At 37.4% G+C, this 19588-nt stretch overlaps 2 protein-coding genes and 1 pseudogene across 3 annotated transcripts; all 3 read left to right on the top strand.

Moving 5' to 3' along the window:
- Window positions 1–287: 287 nt before the first annotated feature.
- LOC131354444 (interferon-induced GTP-binding protein Mx-like) lies at window positions 288–3285 on the top strand (annotated as a pseudogene).
- A 2979-nt stretch (window positions 3286–6264) lies between these two features.
- Window positions 6265–12328, top strand: LOC131354442 (interferon-induced GTP-binding protein Mx-like). Of its 2 annotated transcripts, none has more exons than XM_058392090.1 (12): window positions 6265–6409; window positions 7140–7360; window positions 7480–7617; window positions 7708–7862; window positions 8305–8443; window positions 8528–8726; window positions 8849–8927; window positions 9117–9239; window positions 9373–9514; window positions 10545–10703; window positions 11399–11679; window positions 11794–12328. In XM_058392090.1, the coding sequence occupies exons 2-12, from the start codon at window positions 7171–7173 to the stop codon at window positions 12028–12030; spliced, it is 1842 nt and encodes a 613-aa protein (XP_058248073.1). In that variant the 5' UTR covers window positions 6265–6409; window positions 7140–7170; the 3' UTR covers window positions 12031–12328. The 2 variants fall into 2 exon arrangements, with proteins under 2 accessions (XP_058248073.1, XP_058248072.1); XM_058392089.1 differs by having other exon boundaries at window positions 7113–7360.
- Window positions 12329–14226: 1898 nt separating this feature from the next.
- On the top strand, window positions 14227–19062 carry gatd3 (glutamine amidotransferase class 1 domain containing 3). Its single transcript, XM_058391095.1, has 7 exons — window positions 14227–14580; window positions 16322–16374; window positions 17067–17177; window positions 17267–17386; window positions 17533–17625; window positions 17868–18024; window positions 18318–19062. The coding sequence occupies exons 1-7, from the start codon at window positions 14431–14433 to the stop codon at window positions 18444–18446; spliced, it is 813 nt and encodes a 270-aa protein (XP_058247078.1). The 5' UTR covers window positions 14227–14430; the 3' UTR covers window positions 18447–19062.
- Window positions 19063–19588: the final 526 nt, after the last annotated feature.

Below are 19588 nucleotides of genomic sequence, written 5' to 3'. Positions count from 1 at the left end.
GCAAACTCACAGCTCCTGGATCCAGTGTTTGAGCCTGAGATTGTTGTAGTGGTGGTAACTTCAGTTTATCCCAGTGATTTTAGTCTTTTGATTCCATCCATTAAAAAGGTTTCTTCTGATTCAGTCACCGATTCATTCAGTGACTATTTCTGTAGGTTACATCATTACACCAGTGACACCAGTGAGTGTTTTTGTATCACTGACTCAATACAGTAATATAAAAAGCCAAGTTTTCAAAAGACAAAACTATTTCCAATCCACAAAAAGGTCTGGTGAATTTATTTTAAAAGACATTTCAGTCAGTTCAGGCTAGTTTTAAAAGAGTAGTCATAAAAGATCTCATTGAGGTGGTTGTGCCTGCAAACATTGACATTGCCACCACTAAGGCACTGAAGATGACAAGCAAAGTGGATCCAAATGGACAACGGACCCTGGGTAATATAGCTGCATAAATCATGCACTTTCACACTTTGAGTTAAGGTGACATGTTGCTGAAATATGTGTAAATCATCTGTATAGGCATCCTTACCAAGCCTGACTTAGTGGATAAAGGCGCAGAGGAGAGTGTTGTAAACACAGTAAATAACCATGTGATCCCACTGGAGAAGGGCTACATGATTGTGAAGTGCCGTGGCCAGCAAGACATAAATGATCTCAGTCTGTCTAAAGAGCAAGTCTTTTTTCAGAACCATCCACATTTCAGGCAAGCCATACTCATTATACAGTATAACATCATTAAAAGATTTATTTGACTAGCTGTAGTAAACAAATGGAGATGGAGTTGATATTAGACATATTTTAAATCCTATGTTTTTTTTGTCTTAGACCTCTCTTGGAGGAAGGGAAAGCCACAGTGCCTTTGCTTGCAGAGAGACTGACCAGGGAACTGGTAGAACACATTAATGTAAGATCCTTTCATTCATTCATTCATTCATTCATTCATTCATTCATTCATTCATTCTTTCTTTCTTTCTTTCTTTCTTTCTTTCTTTCTTTCTTTCTTTCTTTCTTTCGATTATTCATTCCTTCATTCCTTCATTCATTCCTTCATTCATAAGTTTGTGTGTTTGTTTTTCATTTTCAGAACTTACTCCCACAGTTGCACAAGCAAGTTGAGTACAAATTGGACAAAACAGTTAATGTGTTGAGAAAGCTTGGAGATGGAGTTCCTCAAGAAGATAAATAAAATAAAAATAAAATTTATAATTAATCAATAGCAGTGTTTTTCACTGATGTTGTTATATTTGTATATTTGTTGTCACATTTGGTTATGGTATTTTACAGAAAATCAATAACTTCAACCAAGTCCTTTCAGATGTGATGAGAGCAGAAGAAGACACCCAAAACTCAGAGCCTAAAGTTTTTACTAAAATGAGGAAGGAGTTTGCAAAATGGAAACAGCAACTGGATAGCAAGGCTGTCAGACGTGAGTTAGCCTCAAGAGGTCCCAGCTGGTATTTAGCTGGCATTTTGCTGGCCTTCATGAACTTAAAAAAGCAGTTATAAGTGGAATTAGTGGAATGTAAATTAATTCTAGAACTACTGTATATATACACATATACATAGAAAATGTTTGAACAAAGCCTTAAAAGCATTTCAGGATTGTCTTATATTACATGGTTGTGTCCTTTTCTTTGTCCTGTTTCTTTTTCTAGTTGAGGAAAACCTCCAGGATGAAGTTGAAGAATACACCCATAACTGCAGGGGAAAGGAACTCCCTGGATTTGTTAATTACAGAACGTTTGAAAACATTGTCAAGAAACATATACAGGAAATGGAGGAACCTGCTACAGAGTTACTGAAAGACATCAGTGGTAAATAACAACAACTGACACCTTTCACTCTGATGCATCTGTCACTCTCTATCATGTACAGAGGCATGGTGACCATATAACTTTACCAGATTGCATCATGAAATGCTAACCCCATCTAATTTTGACTTAGTTTGACCAAGAAGTGGACTATTACTAGGCATCTCAAAGGATTTAGTAAACCTGCCTATAAGCTACAGTCAGATATTTATAAATTTATAATGCTACATATATGTTTTGAGCTGATGTCTTTGCCAAAGAAACAAAAAACAAATCAGCTAATGCATAGGTTGTCCACTGGTGTTTTTCAGTGGTCCTAACTGAGTACTCGAAAAACAAACAAACAAACAAAAAAAAAAAACAATACTTTAGCATAGTTGATAAATGTGTGTTGGGATGAAATGGGTTAATCATCCTGGAGTATTCTGGGAACCCAAGTTCTCCAAAACAGCCACTTTTACTGTGCACCTCTGCAGCCCTCTGCTGGCTGTGGCTGGTGTAGTGCTGTCTTTTACTTATAGACAAATAAATGACCAGCACAAGCACAAATTATTATGCACTGGTTAGGACCCTTTAAATTTTTAGGTGTTCTTTTCTATGTTATTATTTGTTGTACATGTTTAAATCCAGAACAGAGCTGTTGAATGATTCAGTGCATGAGGATGCCCGCCATAATCTGCTCATCCTACTGTTGTTACAGTGTCATGACTGTACTTGTTGTTTTCTCTCATTTCTGTAAGACATTGTTCACTCCTGTGTGAATAACATGGTCAGCTCCCATTTTGAGGCCTGTCCCAACCTGCTCAGGGCAGCTAAAGAACCGATTGAGGATCTACTTGAGCAGGAACATGGAAAAGCGCTAGAGAACCTCTGACCGTCTTGCCAACCAAGTGCCCCTCATAGTTCAATACCCCAGATCACCTCTGACCGTCTTGCCAACCATGTGCCCCTCATAGTGCAATACCATGTGCTGGACCAGTACTTCTCTCGGCTCCAGGCCTCCATGTTGAGCATGATCGGATGTGAGAATGCCATGAAGCTTATCTGAGAGGATTCTGGTGTAGCTCAGCGTAGGAAGAGTTTGAAGGACCGATTGGAGCGTCTAAGAAGAGCACGCCAGCTCTTGGCCAAGTTTTTACTGTCTGTCTCATAACTCAACTGTAATAGTAAGCATTGTTAGAAGGATGAGATATCTGTTTTAGTTTTACATTATGTTTAGAATCTTTAGAATGATTTTTAGAAAAGAGGATTCCTGTTTTGTTAGAGTTAGCTAAAACATATTAAATACATGTTAACATAAAATGTTATTTAAAAGTCATTATATAGAATCAATTGTAGAATTCTAAACTTAGGTTTGTGGTTTAATTTTTGTTCATTTTGATTTTTTGATTGTTTAATGATTGAATTGCTTATATCTCTATTCTGTTTAAATAATTATACATGCATGTTTGTAGTTCAGACAATAAAAAGTCATCAAACCAAGTTTTACTTTCTGTGTTATGTGATATTTGTGTGGACAGTATTTTGTGTATCTGAATGGTGTTGCCACAATTTGTGACAGTGTTGTAATTGTACACCACTGTTTCCACTGTTTGACTACCAGTGAAGCTGTGCATCTGGACAGGACCCAAAATGGTCCAGTACCAGCTGTGTGTATGTAGGCTTTAGTGGAGATTTCCATGAAGACTGTGTTGTCCATTGAAAATAGTTGGGATTAAGTGAATGAATTGCACTAAATTGTATTGCGATAATTAATCTATTTGATGTCACCAATACATATTGATGAACAATACATACAATATTTCAATACCTTATTTTTAATTACATTTTAACTGAGAGGTAGTAAAGCAATCAACTGTATTCCCAAATGTACAAAATTCAAAATATTGAAAACGAATATCAAACGAACTCGAGTAGCTCGAGTTTGGTATCAATTTATCTCTATACCTGATGTGTTGGGCTTCTGAATCATATGGAAAGCCAATCTGGTCATTATTTGTGTTGTATTGTTATGCTGTTTTATGTTTAAAATCATCCAGCTCTGCCTTGTGTGTACAAAATTGGCTAAATCTCCCTATTTGGTAATCTGGTGTCCTCCAACTGAAAGACATACATTTTGTTGGCTGATTAGCATCTCTAAATAGTTTGTAGAGTAGGAATGGGTTTGTCAAAGTGTGTGTGATTGTGCCCTGCGATGGGTTGTCACCACATCCAGAGTTTTCCTCGACTTTTATCCCAAGCTCCCTGTGATAGTCACCAGGTCCCCTGTAATATGTGCTGAAGGATATGAGCTACAGAATATAGATGGAGGGATGGATGAAGGTCCAGGATGATCACACAACAGAAGTCGGGTACAGTCATTTATTTCATCTCAATAAGTGCCCTAGTTCAGTAGTCAGGGCACTCAGCCTCAGGGAGTCAACCATTTTAAGGGCTGTCTCTCTCTCTCTGAATCACAACATCCGTCAAGTGCACTGGAATGTTCACACCCTAAAGCCCTAAATGTTCACACCCTCATGCAATTTTTAACTTCTGCCATTCTTTATAAAGTTTGCTTAAGTCAAAAGAGTTTTCAGTGTTGAATAATTTTTAAAATACTCATTAGCTAGAAACATTGCAAAGATATGTAACAGAACAATTAAAGTATTTTTTTTAATAATGTACACTATATTACCAAAGGTTTTGGGACACCCCTCCGAATCATAAAAATTTTTAAGTAAAAGTTTATCCAGGGTATCTGTACTTTGACTTAAGTAATGGAGATTGCACTACCACTGATTTTAATGTATGACTGCATGTAATTAATATATATTATATATATAATATTAACTTTTGTTTATTGTTCTGAAGATAATATTTTGATTTATACGTGTTCAAAATGTAGTGCATGAAACTGTCAAAATAGTTATTTCTTTTAAATCTCAAAAATGTTTTGTAATGTATATTGCAACGTATAAATGTATATATCACTGACTCAATACAATAATATAAAAAAGCCAAGATTTCAAAAGACAAAACTGTCATTTTAAATTCTCGTAGAGAAGGTCTGGTGAATTTATTTTAAGACAATTTAGTTAGTGCAGGCTAGTTTTGAAAGAGTGGTCATGAATGATGATAGGAATGTAATTTGAAAATAGAATTTAGATACACATAAAGTATATTTTCAATGCTACAATAATTAAATAAAATAGTCATCAGTCATTCTTTCACATTTGTTTATAATCGATGCTACAAACAACACATTAGTGTACAGTAATGCTATGGACAACACATAACGCAAACTGAAATTAACTGCTGTTCCTTAATTCTAGTTCATACATTTCATCAGTTGTTTGCTATAGGGGAGCTTTCCATTTAAATGTTTAATAATGTGGTCCCTAAGTATGGGGAAGAAAGGGGAAGGGGAATTACTTAGGGAGCACATTAAACATTTAAATGGAAAAATCCACAGAGCTATAGCAAACTTAAACAATATACTCTCTTCAGACAACCATTTCTATATTATAGAAATTATAGATATTATCCATATCTATCTATCTATCTATCTATCTATCTATCTATCTATCTATCTATACATATATATATATATATATATATCAATGCACTGCCACAGTTAATTCAGCCATTTGTTTTTTTACTAATCATAATGCATCCAGTGATCAAACCTCCCATCCCCACCAGAGCCCACTCATCAACATCAGAATATCAAGCCCAAAGCACCCTTTTTTCCCCAGTATTACTAGTCTGTGTCTTCATGTATCACTATAAATATTGTGCACATTCATGCTTGATTGCCCTAAACCTGTCAGAGAGTCAGTAAGCTGCTGTTGACAAAAGGAGATTTTACCTGTGTGGTAACCCCATGGGGTGTATCATGCATCCATTTTTCTTTTTACCCTCCACTTGTATTTTAAGACTGTTTCAGTGAATTTGAAACATGCTAGCTCATCATGTTTAATTTAATAATTTGGGACAACTTGAAAATGATGATCTGCATATGATTTGAGTTAACTTGACTTTCTTTCAGTAACACATTATATGCATCATACATACATGGAAAAAAAACAGAACATATGTAAATTTTCTAGGGCAAGGTTTTCATGATACACACCTCTTTGTTGCTGACCACACCCCGTGCATAATGCCACATGGACATGGCATGTTTTTGTTGGTTTTTTTTTTTTGCATCATGCACTTCCACAATAAATGGTTGGTTGGTTGAAAAAAGAAATAAGATAATGTAAAGTACACGAAAAAAAATCCTAAAAACCCTCCGGATCTGTGTTTTTTTCTTTTCTTTTCTTTTCTTTTTCTTCTTGCTGTACACAAAAAAATATCGCTGTGGAAAATCAGAAAAACCGCCATGCGAATTAAGTTGCTGAGTACAGAGATCGGACCGCCCACAGAGCCACCGCTTAGGCACTTTCTAGTAAACGAAACCAGAAACAAATAATACGACCGTCAAAGAAGATAGCGAGGAAAACGAAAGAGATGGCTCTATGTAAATACTGCCTAGTTACAAACACAGCATCCATACACATACACTCCTGTTCTCTCACTGCACACAGTACAAGGGAAGACTACTGGAGATAAAACAGGTAAAAAAAATCTTCTGTACATGAACTAGGTTACAGACGAAATAAGTCTTATTAACGTGTCCTTTTACAGGAAATATTCATGGCCGTATTCTGAATTCTGAAGCTTGGATGGACAGATGGAAATGGCAGTATAATAGGGTTACTATAAGATGATAATCTCTTGTGGTTATTTAATCTCCTGCGATTTGTGCTATTCATGTAAATTTAATGCATTTAAATTGACTAAATTTGTTATTCTTAAAATCTGCTTTATAATTTGTTTTGTTGTGAAGGAAGACTAAATTGCTAAGCTTTGCAATGATGTTCTATACGCTTTTGCTCAGATATTTTTTTTAACAATAAGGTCATGTTTTATCATGGGTGTGTTTGATATGTTAATATGTAGAATGAAAAATTTCACAGTATGGATTAGCTTTTCCAATTCTACTAATCTACTAATACGACCGGCTTTTTAGCAAAAAACACTCATACTGTGGGTGGATATAATGTTTAGCAGCATGATGAAGAGACATCATGCACTTCAAATGGAACCACCAAAAACTTTTCCTCCAGTTTATAACCATACATTAGTTTCTGTGAAAACAGCATCTGATCCTGACTATCTTGTGTGCTTTTTTGCCAGTCTGCCTCTGGCATGAAAGATATCTAAATGTTATGTACTGCATTTTTGAAGTTTCCTTTACACTGTTTTTTCACCATGTAGAAGTATATTTATTGTTATGTCACCAAGGAAGGACAACAAAAGGATAGACATTGGAGGAATGAGTAACACCCTAAACCAGCACTATGAGGACAAGGTGCGTCCATACATTGATCTTGTGGACAATCTAAGGTCACTGGGAGTGGAGAAGGACCTGAATTTGCCAGCTATTGCTGTTATAGGTGATCAGAGTTCTGGAAAGAGCTCTGTACTGGAGGCCCTTTCAGGGGTGGCCTTGCCTAGAGGCACAGGTTAGACAATACACACACATACACCCACAAACACACACACACAAACACATACACACACACACTCATTTATCAGAAATAAAGCTATTCTAGAAAGTATTCAAGCTAAATTTCATTTACAGGTATTGTGACCCGCTGCCCTTTGGTTCTGAAACTAAAGAGAGTTGAAAAAGGTGCCCCATGGTCTGCAGTTCTAACATACAAGGACCAAGTAAAGATACTTCAAAGGCCAAAAGATGTGGGAAGTGCTGTTTCAAGTGGTCTGTATTTCATACTTTTTTTTTAATGCCTCAGATAAGAGGGTTTGCACACCCGCACAGAGTAAGGTAAATGTGTGCTTTTCTTTATAGCTCAGAATGTCTTGGCTGGAGAGGGGAAGGGAATCAGCCAGCAGATGATCTCTCTAGAGATCAAATCCAGTGATGTTCCTGATCTCACCCTTATTGACCTACCGGGCATTGCCAGGGTGGCAACAGGTGATCAGCCATTGGACATCGAGAAGCAGGTGAGAAAAAATAGTGAAAAGTAAATTACATTCCTTCTACCCCAGTTTCTTTGTAATTTGATTTTTGTGATTTATATATTTAACATAAATGACGTAGCACTCTACTCTTACTGCTAACATTGCTCTAGCTTAATTTTTTTTGTTACTGTGCTTTGCTTTGATACTGTACATTTGCTCATTCATGCACCAGTTAATCATGTGGCTCAATGTACAAAATCATGCAGAGGTGTAGACAGACAGACAGACAGACAGACAGACAGACAGATAGATAGATAGATAGATAGATAGATAGATAGATAGATAGATAGATAGATAGATAGATAGATAGATTCTTGGTTGAAGTAAGCTTATAGTTAACATCATATCAATAGTATGACATTAATAGAATTGTTGGGATGTCAGAACATCTCTTTACTCTGATTATGTTTCATTTGTTAACCAGATAAAAGATCTCATTGAGAAATTTATTAAGAGACAAGAAACTATTAGCTTGGTGGTTGTGCCTGCAAACATTGACATTGCCACCACTGAGGCACTGAAGATGACAAGCAAAGTGGATCCAAATGGACAACGGACCCTGGGTAATATAGCTGCATAAATCATGCACTTTCACACTTTGAGTTAAGGTGACATGTTGCTGAAATATGTGTAAATCATCTGTATAGGCATCCTTACCAAGCCTGACTTAGTGGATAAAGGTGCAGAGGAGAGTGTTGTAAACACAGTAAATAACCATGTGATCCCACTGAAGAAGGGCTACATGATTGTGAAGTGCCGTGGCCAGCAAGACATAAATGAGGATCTCAGTCTGTCTAAAGCTCTCCTGAAAGAGCAAGTCTTTTTTCAGAACCATCCACATTTCAGGCAAGCCATACTCATTATACAGTATAACATCATTAAAAGATTTATTTGACTAGCTGTAGTAAACAAATGGAGATGGAGTTGATATTAGACATATTTTAAATCCTATGTTTTTTTTGTCTTAGACCTCTCTTGGAGGAAGGGAAAGCCACAGTGCCTTTGCTTGCAGAGAGACTGACCAGGGAACTGGTAGAACACATTAATGTAAGATAGCTTACAAAGACCAGTAATGCCCTTTGGGTTCTGTATTTTAACAGAATGACACATTCATCCTTTCATTCATTCATTCATTCATTCATTCATTCATTCATTCACTCATTCATTCATTCATTCAATTTTATTCATTCCTTCATTCCTTCATCCATATGTTTGTGTGTTTGTTTTCATTTTCAGAACTTACTCCCACAGTTGCACAAGCAAGTTGAGTACAAATTGGACAAAACATTTAATGAGATGAGAAAGCTTGGAGATGGAGTTCCTCAAGAAGAAACTGAGAAAAACAATTTTCTTATTAGGGTAAAAGTTGTAAAATAATAATAATAATTAATAAATAAATTAATAAATAAATAAATAGCATTGTTTTTGATCATTTGTTTTGAACATTCATTGAAGTTGTTATATTTGATTTATTGGTTATGGTATTTTACAGAAAATCAATAACTTCAACCAAGTCCTTTCAGATGTGATGAGAGCAGAAGAAGACACCCAAAACTCAGAGCCCAAAGTTTTTACTAAAATGAGGAAAGAGTTTGCAAAATGGAAACAGCAACTGGATAGCAAGGCTGTCAGACGTGAGTTAGCCTCAAGAGGTCCCAGCTGGTATTTAGCTGGCACTTTTCTGGCATTTATGAACTTAAATAAGCAAAAATAAGTAGAATTAGTGGAACTACTGATTTATTCAAACAAATGTATACACAATTCAACATAAAAAATATATATTCATTAAAATCTTATTTCTAAATGTATATGAACATCAAAGGGTAGCTGTAAGTCATGTTTGAATTTTGCAAACACATTAGGTTCTCAAAGTGGTCACCATTAGCATCCAGACACTTTTGATTTCGGAGAACTACTGTATGAACAACATTGACTAGAGTGTCCACAGGGATTGCTCTGCATGATACTTCAATTTCTTTCCATAGTGCAGCCAATGTAGGTGGTTTTCTACAATACACCACAGATAGAAATCAAGGGGTTTAAGTCTGGGGGAACATGGAGGGAATTCAACAGCACTTTTGCATCCTATTCAACAGCAGAATGTCACTGAGATAGGCTCTCACGTTTTGGTGGTAGTGAGGTGAGTAAGTAAAATTGCTCATCTGCATAAACCACACGAATGGCCAGTAAAATGGATATGCGAAGCATGCCGAGGTACACTGGACCAGTGAATGTGCCTTCAAAAAAGAATGGTTCAATTAAACCCCTGGATGACAGTCCACACATTTAAGCCCTGGTAAATTGATTGCTTTGTCCACATGAATTTGAGGATATTCTGGAGCCCAATAAACATAGTTATGATGGTTTACTGTACCATTTAGTTTAAACTGCGCTTCATAAGACCACACCACTTTCTGTACAAACGCCTCATCTTCATGTACCATGTGTCAAAACCACTTACAGTATTCCATTCTCTGATGCATAATAGTACATTACTGCCAATTTGAGTTTTAAGGTCGTTGAAGTGTGTATACATTTATTTGGGCCCCTCTGTATATACACACATACATATAGAATGTTTGAACAAACTCTTAAAAACCTTTCAGGATTGTCTTTTATTACATGGTTGTGTCCTTCTCTTTGTCCTGTTTCTTCTTTTTCTAGTTGAGGAAAACCTCCAGGATGAAGTTGAAGAATACACCCATAACTGCAGGGGAAAGGAACTCCCTGGATTTGTTAATTACAGAACGTTTGAAAACATTGTGAAGAAACATATACAGGAAATGGAGGAACCTGCTACAGAGTTACTGAAAGACATCAGTGGTAAATAACAACAACTGACACCTTTCACTCTGATGCATCTGTCACTATCATGTACAGAGTCATGGTGACCATATAACTTTACCAGATTGCATCATGAAATGCTAACCCCATCTAATTTTGACTTAATTAAAATTTAGTTTGACCAAGAAGTGGACTATTACTAGGCATATCAAAGGATTTAGTAAACCTGCTTATAAGCTACAGTCAGATATTTATAATGCTACATAGATGTTTTGAGCTGATGCCTTAGCCAAACAAACATAAAACAAATCAGCTAGTTCATAGGTGGTCCTAACTGAGTACTTGAAATAAAACAATACTGTAGCATAGTTGATAAATGTGTGTTGGGATGAAATGGGTTAATCATCCTGGAGTATTCTGGGAACCCAAGTTCTCCAAAACGGCCACTTTTACTGTGCACCTCTGCAGCCCTCTGCTGGCTGTGGCTGGTGTAGCACAGCCTATACGTATAGACAAATAAATCACCAGTACAAACACAAATTGTTAGGTTTCTGATCAGGACCTTTTAAATTCTGAAGTGTTTCCCCCCCTATTTTATTATTTGTTGTACATGTTTAAATCCAGAACAGAGCTGTTGAATGAGTCAATACATGAGAGTGTCTGCCATAATCTGCTCATCCTACTCTTGTTACAGTGACCTGACTGTACTTGTTGTTTTCTCTCATTTCTGTAAGGCATTGTTCACTCCTGTGTGAACAAGGTGGTCAGCTCCCATTTTGAGGCCTTTCCCAACCTGCTGAGGGCGGCTAAAGAACCGATTGAGGATCTGCTTGAGCAGGAGCATGGAAAAGCTCTAGAGAAAATACAATCTCAATTTAAAATGGAGAAGATTGTCTATTCACAAGATGGCCTCTATAGTCACAGGCTACAGGCTGTCAAACAGAAACCACAAGTAATCAGGATGTTGAATGCTGATGTCAGGGAAATGGCTCAGCACCTAAATGCCTATTTCCTGGTATGCTATCATTAAAGCCACTATTTCTATGAAAAAATATGGTGTCTACTTGATCTGTTAACTAATATGGTGTGTGTGTTTGTCTGTGTACGTGTATGTGTGTGTATGTGTCAGATCACCTCTGACCGTCTTGCCAACCAAGTGCCCCTCATAGTGCAATACCATGTGCTGGACCAGTACTTCTCTCGGCTTCAGGCCTCCATGTTGAGCATGATCGGATGTGAGAATGCCATGAAACTTATCCGAGAGGATTCTGGTGTAGCTCAGCGTAGGAAGAGTTTGAAGGACCGATTGGAGCGTCTAAGAAGAGCACGCCAGCTCTTGGCCAAGTTTTTACTGTCTGTCTCATAACTCAACTGTAATAGTAAGCATTGTTAGAAGAGATCTGTTTTAGTTTTACTAAATAATTTAGAATCTTTAGAATGATTTTAAGAAAAGAGCATTCCTGTTTTGTTAGAGTTAGCTAAAACACATTAAATACATGTTAACATAAAATGTTATTTAAAAGTCATTATATAGAATCAGTTGTAGAATTTTTGTTTATTTTGATTTTTTCATTCTCATTGTTTAATGAGTGAATTGCATATATCACTATTGTATTTAAATAATTATCTAAGATTTTTTGTAGTGTGGACAATAAAAAGCTCAAACCATGTTTTACTTCCTGAGTTATGTGATATTTGTGTGGACAGTATTTTGTGTATCTGAATGGTGTTTCCACAAGTTGTGACAGTGTTGTAATTGTACACCACTGTTTCCACTGTTTGACTCCCAGTGAAGCTGTGCATCTGGACAGGACCCAAAATGGTCCAGTACCAGCTGTGTGTATGTAGGCTTTAGTGGAGATTTCCATGAAGACTGTGCTGTCCATTGAAAACAGTTGGGATTAAGTGAATGAACAGCATTATGTAATAATACAACTGTATTAAGATATTTAATCTACCTAGGTCAGCTGTCAGGGCCCTGATCATTATGCTCACTATGTTCCCTTACTGGTAATGACGTTATTTTTTCTGAAGCCTAACAGCTCAAAAAATAAATAATTTTTTTTTAAAAATAGCCAGACAAAATAAGAAATTATTTGTTTAAGAATGTAAGTAGCTTGTTATTATTTTTGTATCTCTCAAAAGATTATGTTAGCAAAATTTAACTTCTGCCATTCTTTATAAAGTTTGCTTGAGTCTAAAGAGTCTGCAGTGTTGAATGATTTTTAAAATATCCATTAGCTAGAACTGTTGCAAAGATACGTAAAAGAACAATTTAAATATTTTTAATAATGTGCTTTTAACATTTAAAAAAAAAATAAATAAATAAAATAAAAATTATGTTAGAAAATTCTGTCCTTCCTGACGTTGATAAATTCCAGTGGTAACATTTTCAACACAAGTATGTAGTAATGTTGCTGAAAATCATTAGTCATTAGTGTCCCAGTGTGTAGTGAGCTAAGGTTCTTAATAGTGGCTGAAGTTCTGTACACGATATACAGATTCACCACCTTGGGAGCTGATTTAGACACATCTAGAGTTACTCCTCTCCATCGCTGGTGTTTGCTGATTGAATGATCCAATTTGTACGGTGGCCAAGAAGTGCAAAACAAAATAGTCTCAGATCCAAAAACAAAATAACAAAAACAAAAACAAAATAACAAATCAGAAAACACAATGACAATTTAGACAAAACGAAAAAGGTAGGTATACTTTGCGAACGGAATTCTTAACGATGATTGGACGAGACATTTGTCACTCAAGATACACGGAAGTCCAGCAAGCTGTGGCAATAGAAAGTTGATTCGCGTGTATGAACAGAGCTCTGCTCTTATAGCGCTCCTTACCTCGTTTAATCTGGAATGGTTTGGTGTTTGGAAAATACCTGTGTTCTTTAGGTGTGTTTTTAGAAATCGCACACTAATCGTTATGCCATGATACGCTATCAGTATATCCAAAATCACGCCATATGAACGTCCTTCCTTGAAACAGCGCTGAATGGATTCCGCTTTCTTATGAATATAAATATATATGTTTCTTATTTTCTTTAAAAGATTTAATGTTGCACTATCTAAAGAATGATTGAAAGTGAACGCAGAACTCCACACATGTACAGGAAATAAAGTTAGATACATAATTTCCTACTTCTTGTATATGTTGAGTGACAGTTTCTCGTCCAATCAGCGGTTAAGAATTCCATTCACAAATTATACCTACCTTTTCCGGTTTGTCTGAATTGTCCTTGTGTTATTTTGTTTTCGGATTTGTTATTTTGTTTTGCAGCACTTCTTGGCCACCGTAGGATTTGCCGTAAATTATTTAAACATAATGGGGAAAGAGTTTATGAATGCGAATAATGAGCCATTTGGCTTTCCATAGAATCACTCCTTGTAGTCACGTTAAACGCCACTACCTCCCCTAACCACGAGGCGGCACTACAGCGCTGATTAGAGGAATGAAAAACAGCGGCCGAAGAGTTTACCGTAATATTTCGACGATAATATTAACTGTTTGTTACATGCCTTAAATGGGTCGTACATACAAACAACTTTCGTTTCTATACGATGTTTTACGTTATAAATATATTTACACATATATAAACTTGACTGCGTTCTAACTTGAGTGTTGTGCTTGCAACTGAAAGGTGAACGCAGATATTATTTGCGCAGATAATACTGCCATTAAACTGCAGTGAGTTTATCACTCAGATCGCTCGTTTGTCCTTGTACGAGTTTAACTGTCTGGAGTTATTATTATTATTATTATAATGATTATTGGGAAGATGTTGGCTGTTCGCTCATTGATCTGCAAACCCTACGCTTTTCTGCTGAAGCCTCCAGCAGCTCTCTCTGCTCAGACAGGCGGTGTGGGCTTCATCCACACCAGTGTCAAATGCAGCAGCGCCAAAGTAGCAGTGGTGAGTCTGGGGTCAACTGCAGTTTATCAGCTGTAATTTCTGCTCCAGCTGATGTTCTGTCAAATAAACAGATTACTTTAAGTACATTTATGATGATAAGTGCTTGTGCTGGACCTGTAGCTCTGCGTGATACAGAAATGTGGACAGAATTTATTTAGACATTTAGACCAAAATGTAGACTAAATCACGGTCTATCTGTCTAAACATAATATGCGATGAACTAAAAGCTATATGGCCAAAAGTTTGTCAACACCAAACCGTCACATACACACAGCATGCGCTCTTTCCCCAAGCACGATTGTATACGATGTATTGACACCGATCAGGCATAACATTATGACCACCTGCCTAATACTGTGTTGGTCCCCGTGTTTGCTGCCAAAACAGCCCTGACCTGTCGAGGCATGGACTCCACTAGATCCCTGAAGGTGTGCTGTGGTATCTGGCACCAAGATGTTAGCAGCAGATCCTCCATTGACCCCACCTCGCAACTTACAGGACTTATAGGATACTTTTGATAGATACTGACCACTGCAGATCAGGAACACCCCAAAAGAGCTGCAGTTTTGGAGATCTAGTCATCTAGCCATTACAATTTGGCCCTTGTCAAACTCGCTCAAATCCTTACACTCGCCCATTTTTCCTGCTTCTAACACATCGACTTTGAGGACAAAATGTTCACTCGCTGCCTAATATATCCCACCCACTAACAGGTGCCATGATGAGGAGATCATCAGTGTTCTTAATGTTATGCCTGTTCAGTGTATATGTTGTAGTAATACAGTTTCCCTTCACTGGAACTAAATGGCCCAAACCTGTTCCAGCATGACAGTCCCACTATGTACAAGCCAAGCTCCATGAGGATGTGGTATCTTAAGGCTGGAGTAGAAGCCCTGACTCTGACTAAATGCCACTGAACGCCTTTGGAATGAACTGGAACACCGACTGAAGCCCAGACCTCCTCAATCAACATCAGTACTTGATCTCACTAATGCTCTTGTAGCTGAATCAACATCTACTGGAAAGCCTTCCCCGAAGAGTGGAGCATTTTATAATAGCAAAAAGGGGGAAAAAATCTAAAATGGGATTGTTCAGCAAGTACATATGTATATGATGGTCAGTTGTCCACAAACATTTGGTCGAATAGTATTTTGCCAGCAGTGTCATTCAGACCTTAGACATCCCAATCCTAATATCTCAGGAGGAATCATTTCTGTCATGTCTCAAAGAAACCTAAAAATGAACCAGACATAATTGAGAACCTATACTCTTCAGGATGACACCAATCTTTACAATATAGGTGTAGACAAACAGTACCGAGTGTGTTGTACAGTAAACAGATGAGATTATCCACTAAAGCCAGGCAGTGTCTTGGTTAGTGATGTTGTTCACAATCGAGACTGACGGAGGTCTCCTAGTCAGGAAGTCCAGGATCCAGTTGCACAGGTTTAAGTGTTTAGGCTCAGCTTTTTGATCAGGTCCAGAGGGATGATTGTCTTTAATACTGGACCAAAGTCTATGAACAGCATTGTGTTAAAGCAGGGACTAGCAATGACCATATACCTAAAGTGAGAGCTAGAAGGTAACACAAGCATTAGGGCACTCTGGGATATAAATAGTGTGTTTGGGCTGCAGCCATGTTTTTCAGTTCCCAGCAATGTCTTTATACAACCTTTCATACTGTATGGATTACTATATGGACTGTCATTAGACTTTATCTTCTGACTGTTTTGGTTTCCAGGTGCTGTCTGGATGTGGAGTGTACGATGGGACGGAGATCCATGAGGCATCAGCGTGAGTATCAGGCAGCATCCAAAACCTCATGCTACCAAACATGGTTGTTAGCCCTCAAGTGAATATTATTTTTACATTACCATGTTTGTACTATGTACCAAGGCATAGTCCTGGGACTATGGTACGACTGAGAATGTGAATAATACTACTGCAATTAATTTTTGTGAATGCATGGATCACAGACCCCTCCAAAACTATTGGAACAGCAAGGCCAATTCATTTATTTTTGCTGTAGACTGGATACATTTGGGTTTGAGAACAATAGATGAATATGAGCAGAGTTTAGAATTTTACCTTTTAATTCCTGGTGTTTATATGTAGATGTGTTAAACAGCATAGAACATAAAATATTTTGTATCACACAACCCAATCTTTAGGGGACCAAATGCATTGGAACTGACGTGTGTCTTGTTGCTGTAGTGTGTGTCCTGTTAGGCTGATTGTAATACAATAGATAGCTCTGAAAATGTACTCTTGGTTTTAACCTTCAGGTTTAGTAAAATATTTACATGTAGAAATAAATACCAGGAAATACAAAAAACCAAACCAAACTCTAAAGTCTTGTCTCATGTTCATTTTTTTTAATCTCAAACCCAGATGTCTTTGGAGTATAGCATAAACAAATGAATTGGTCTTTCTCTCTCAGTAGTTGTAGAGGGACTGTATTTACTGAAAAATAAATATGTGTACAGAATCCTGGTGCATCTGAGTCGCGGTGGAGCTGAGGTCCAGATGTATGCTCCTGATGTGGCTCAGATGCACGTTATAGACCACAGCAAGGGGCAGCCTTCAGAGGAGTCCAGGTAATAAACAGAGAGATGATTCAACATTATGATTGAATTCTCTAAAACTCTGTTTCTTATATTCATAATTCTGTATGAATGTTGTACAGGAACGTCTTAGCTGAGTCAGCTCGCATCGCTAGGGGTAACATCACTGACCTGGCTAAGCTGAGTGCCAGTAACCATGATGCAGTCATCTTTCCAGGAGGTTTCGGAGCTGCTAAAAATCTGTAAGGGTTAGCATGGTCTTTATGTGTGTAGGGTGTGAAGTAAAGATAAAACAGTAGTTAGCTCATGTCTTATTTGAGTTGGCAGACATGCTAGCAGACACACATCTTAACATGCTTCTGAAGCTCTGTAATTATTGCTTTATCAGGTCAACGTTTGCTGTCGATGGAAGTGACTGCACTGTGAACAAGCAGGTGGAAAATGTCTTAAAGGACTTCCATAAAGCAGGCAAGCCAATTGGGTAAGAACTTGGTCTCTGTTGGTCATGAATACAAAATAGTTGCCAGGGTTTATTTTTAGAAAATTGAACATGCTCTTAATAGTTTGTGTTTAAAGTTCCACAGATGATTTATTTTCTTCTAACCTATAATGTTATTTTCTTGTGATTGTTTTTGCCCTGCTAAACCACCATACTGTAGTTAGGCAGTTATAGTTGTCCAGCTGTGGTGTGCAGTGCTGATGCTTTTCTCTCATGGTTTCTAGGTTGTGCTGTATCTCTCCGGTGCTGGCTGCGAAGGTGCTTCCTGGTGTGGAAGTGACTGTGGGCCATGAGCAAGAGGAGGGGGGAATGTGGCCATATGCTGGCACTGCTCAGGCCATCACTGCACTCGGGGCCAAACACAAAGTCAAAGATGTCACCATATCCTTCTCAGCACATGCTGGATGTTTCTTTCATTTTAATGCCTTTTCCTCTCCTCTCCTCTCCTCTCCTCTCCTCTCCTCTCCTCTCCTCTCCTCTCCTCTCCTCTCCTCTCCTCTCCTCTCCTCTCCTCTCCTCTCCTCTCCTCTCCTCTCCTCTCCTCTCCTCTCCTCTCCTCTCCTCTCCTCTCCTCTCCTCTCCACAACTTTATTTAATTGACTATGTTAAGATTTTAAACCTGGTAAAAAAAAAAAATGTCTTGTCTGATTTTAGCCTTAACTTGTGACCCTCACGAGGCTCATGTTGACCCAAAGAATAAAGTGGTGACCTCTCCTGCATTCATGTGTGACACGAAGTTGCACCTCATCTTTGATGGGATTGGCTCCATGGTCAGAGATGTCCTGAAGTTGACCGGGAAATAAGTGGCACACGGCTTCATTCAACAAACTGCACTTAGCTAGATGTCAGGAAACCACTTTTGGTTTGATCGATAAGATTGAATAATAAAAAAAAAAACACCTAGTTTATTATTTCCGAAATAAATTATTTTTCTTCATATTGCAGCCTGATATGTGAATAAAGTTCTGTGTAGTTCACTCCTAAACAGAGCCCCAGAGCGACAGACATTAGCAATCAAAAGCCTATCTCGGCGTGGCTTTATTTTTTTTAAATGTCCACTAGATGGTGCAATGGTACAACCAGACTCACTCTGATGGGTTCACTGCAGAAACTAGAGTAAATCAGTAATTTTGAATAAAGGTAGAATAAAGGTTTTCAGATAATGCTGTTTCAATTCATCTGTTAATATCAGATCATTATGAGGAAAAAAATAGAAATGACTGGATTTCTCTGTAACAAGGTCTTATGCTGTGTGTTATGTGTAATAGGTGAGCAGTGTTAAAAGATAAGCCAAAGTGATTTGATCTAGTAGCTCTGATCCAGTAGCTCTTGAAAATCTGACATTGTAACAAATGTAATGTTGTGTAATATATTAATAAATAAAGTGCTTACAAATAAAGTTGTTCTTCCTTCGTTAAACTATTTTTGTTAATTTTTTATATGGATTAATTATGTATAGCTGAATTGTTTAAAAGTGCATGTTGTTAATCAAATGCTATTTCTGGAAATGGACACAAAACAATATACAGGTTGCACAGAAATGTACGTCTAATTACAGCATATGCATTATGTGCCTTGCAAAGACCAACCCTATTCTTTAAATGGCTCTACTTACAGCAACAAAGCTCACTTTGTGCCCCACTGACATATACATTTGAAAACTGGTGAGTAGTTAAATTAAGTACGACTTTAGTGGCATTTTGATGGTTTGAAAGAAAAAATCTTATCTACATGGATCAGTAGACCAATTTCAAGATCAGAGACACTAACTTAATGATAGAAACCTTTTCCAGGCCACAATATACACCAGAAAACATAGGTTCTTGCTGCAATGTATATAGCATTATGTTATGAGATTAGCCTTTGTAATGTAATTCATTCAACTTTAGTAACACTAGGTAGGAATACACCCTGAATCTCTTTGCTAGACGTCATACATTCACAA

This window comes from Hemibagrus wyckioides, linkage group LG06, assembly GCF_019097595.1.
Source record: "Hemibagrus wyckioides isolate EC202008001 linkage group LG06, SWU_Hwy_1.0, whole genome shotgun sequence".
Lineage (NCBI taxonomy): Eukaryota > Metazoa > Chordata > Actinopteri > Siluriformes > Bagridae > Hemibagrus > Hemibagrus wyckioides.
This window is presented reverse-complemented; position numbering and strand designations above follow the sequence as displayed.

Coding starts and splice junctions, on each gene's coding strand:
- LOC131354442 (XM_058392089.1), top strand. CDS start 7,129: ATGTCACCAAGGAAGGACAACAAAAGGATAGACATTGGAGGAATGAGT. Junction 7,618..7,707: donor GGGAAGTGCTGTTTCAAGTG/GTCTGTATTTCA, acceptor TTTTCTTTATAG/CTCAGAATGTCTTGGCTGGA. Junction 9,515..10,544: donor GGATAGCAAGGCTGTCAGAC/GTGAGTTAGCCT, acceptor TTCTTTTTCTAG/TTGAGGAAAACCTCCAGGAT.
- gatd3 (XM_058391095.1), top strand. CDS start 14,431: ATGATTATTGGGAAGATGTTGGCTGTTCGCTCATTGATCTGCAAACCC. Junction 14,581..16,321: donor GCAGCGCCAAAGTAGCAGTG/GTGAGTCTGGGG, acceptor TTTGGTTTCCAG/GTGCTGTCTGGATGTGGAGT. Junction 16,375..17,066: donor GAGATCCATGAGGCATCAGC/GTGAGTATCAGG, acceptor ATATGTGTACAG/AATCCTGGTGCATCTGAGTC.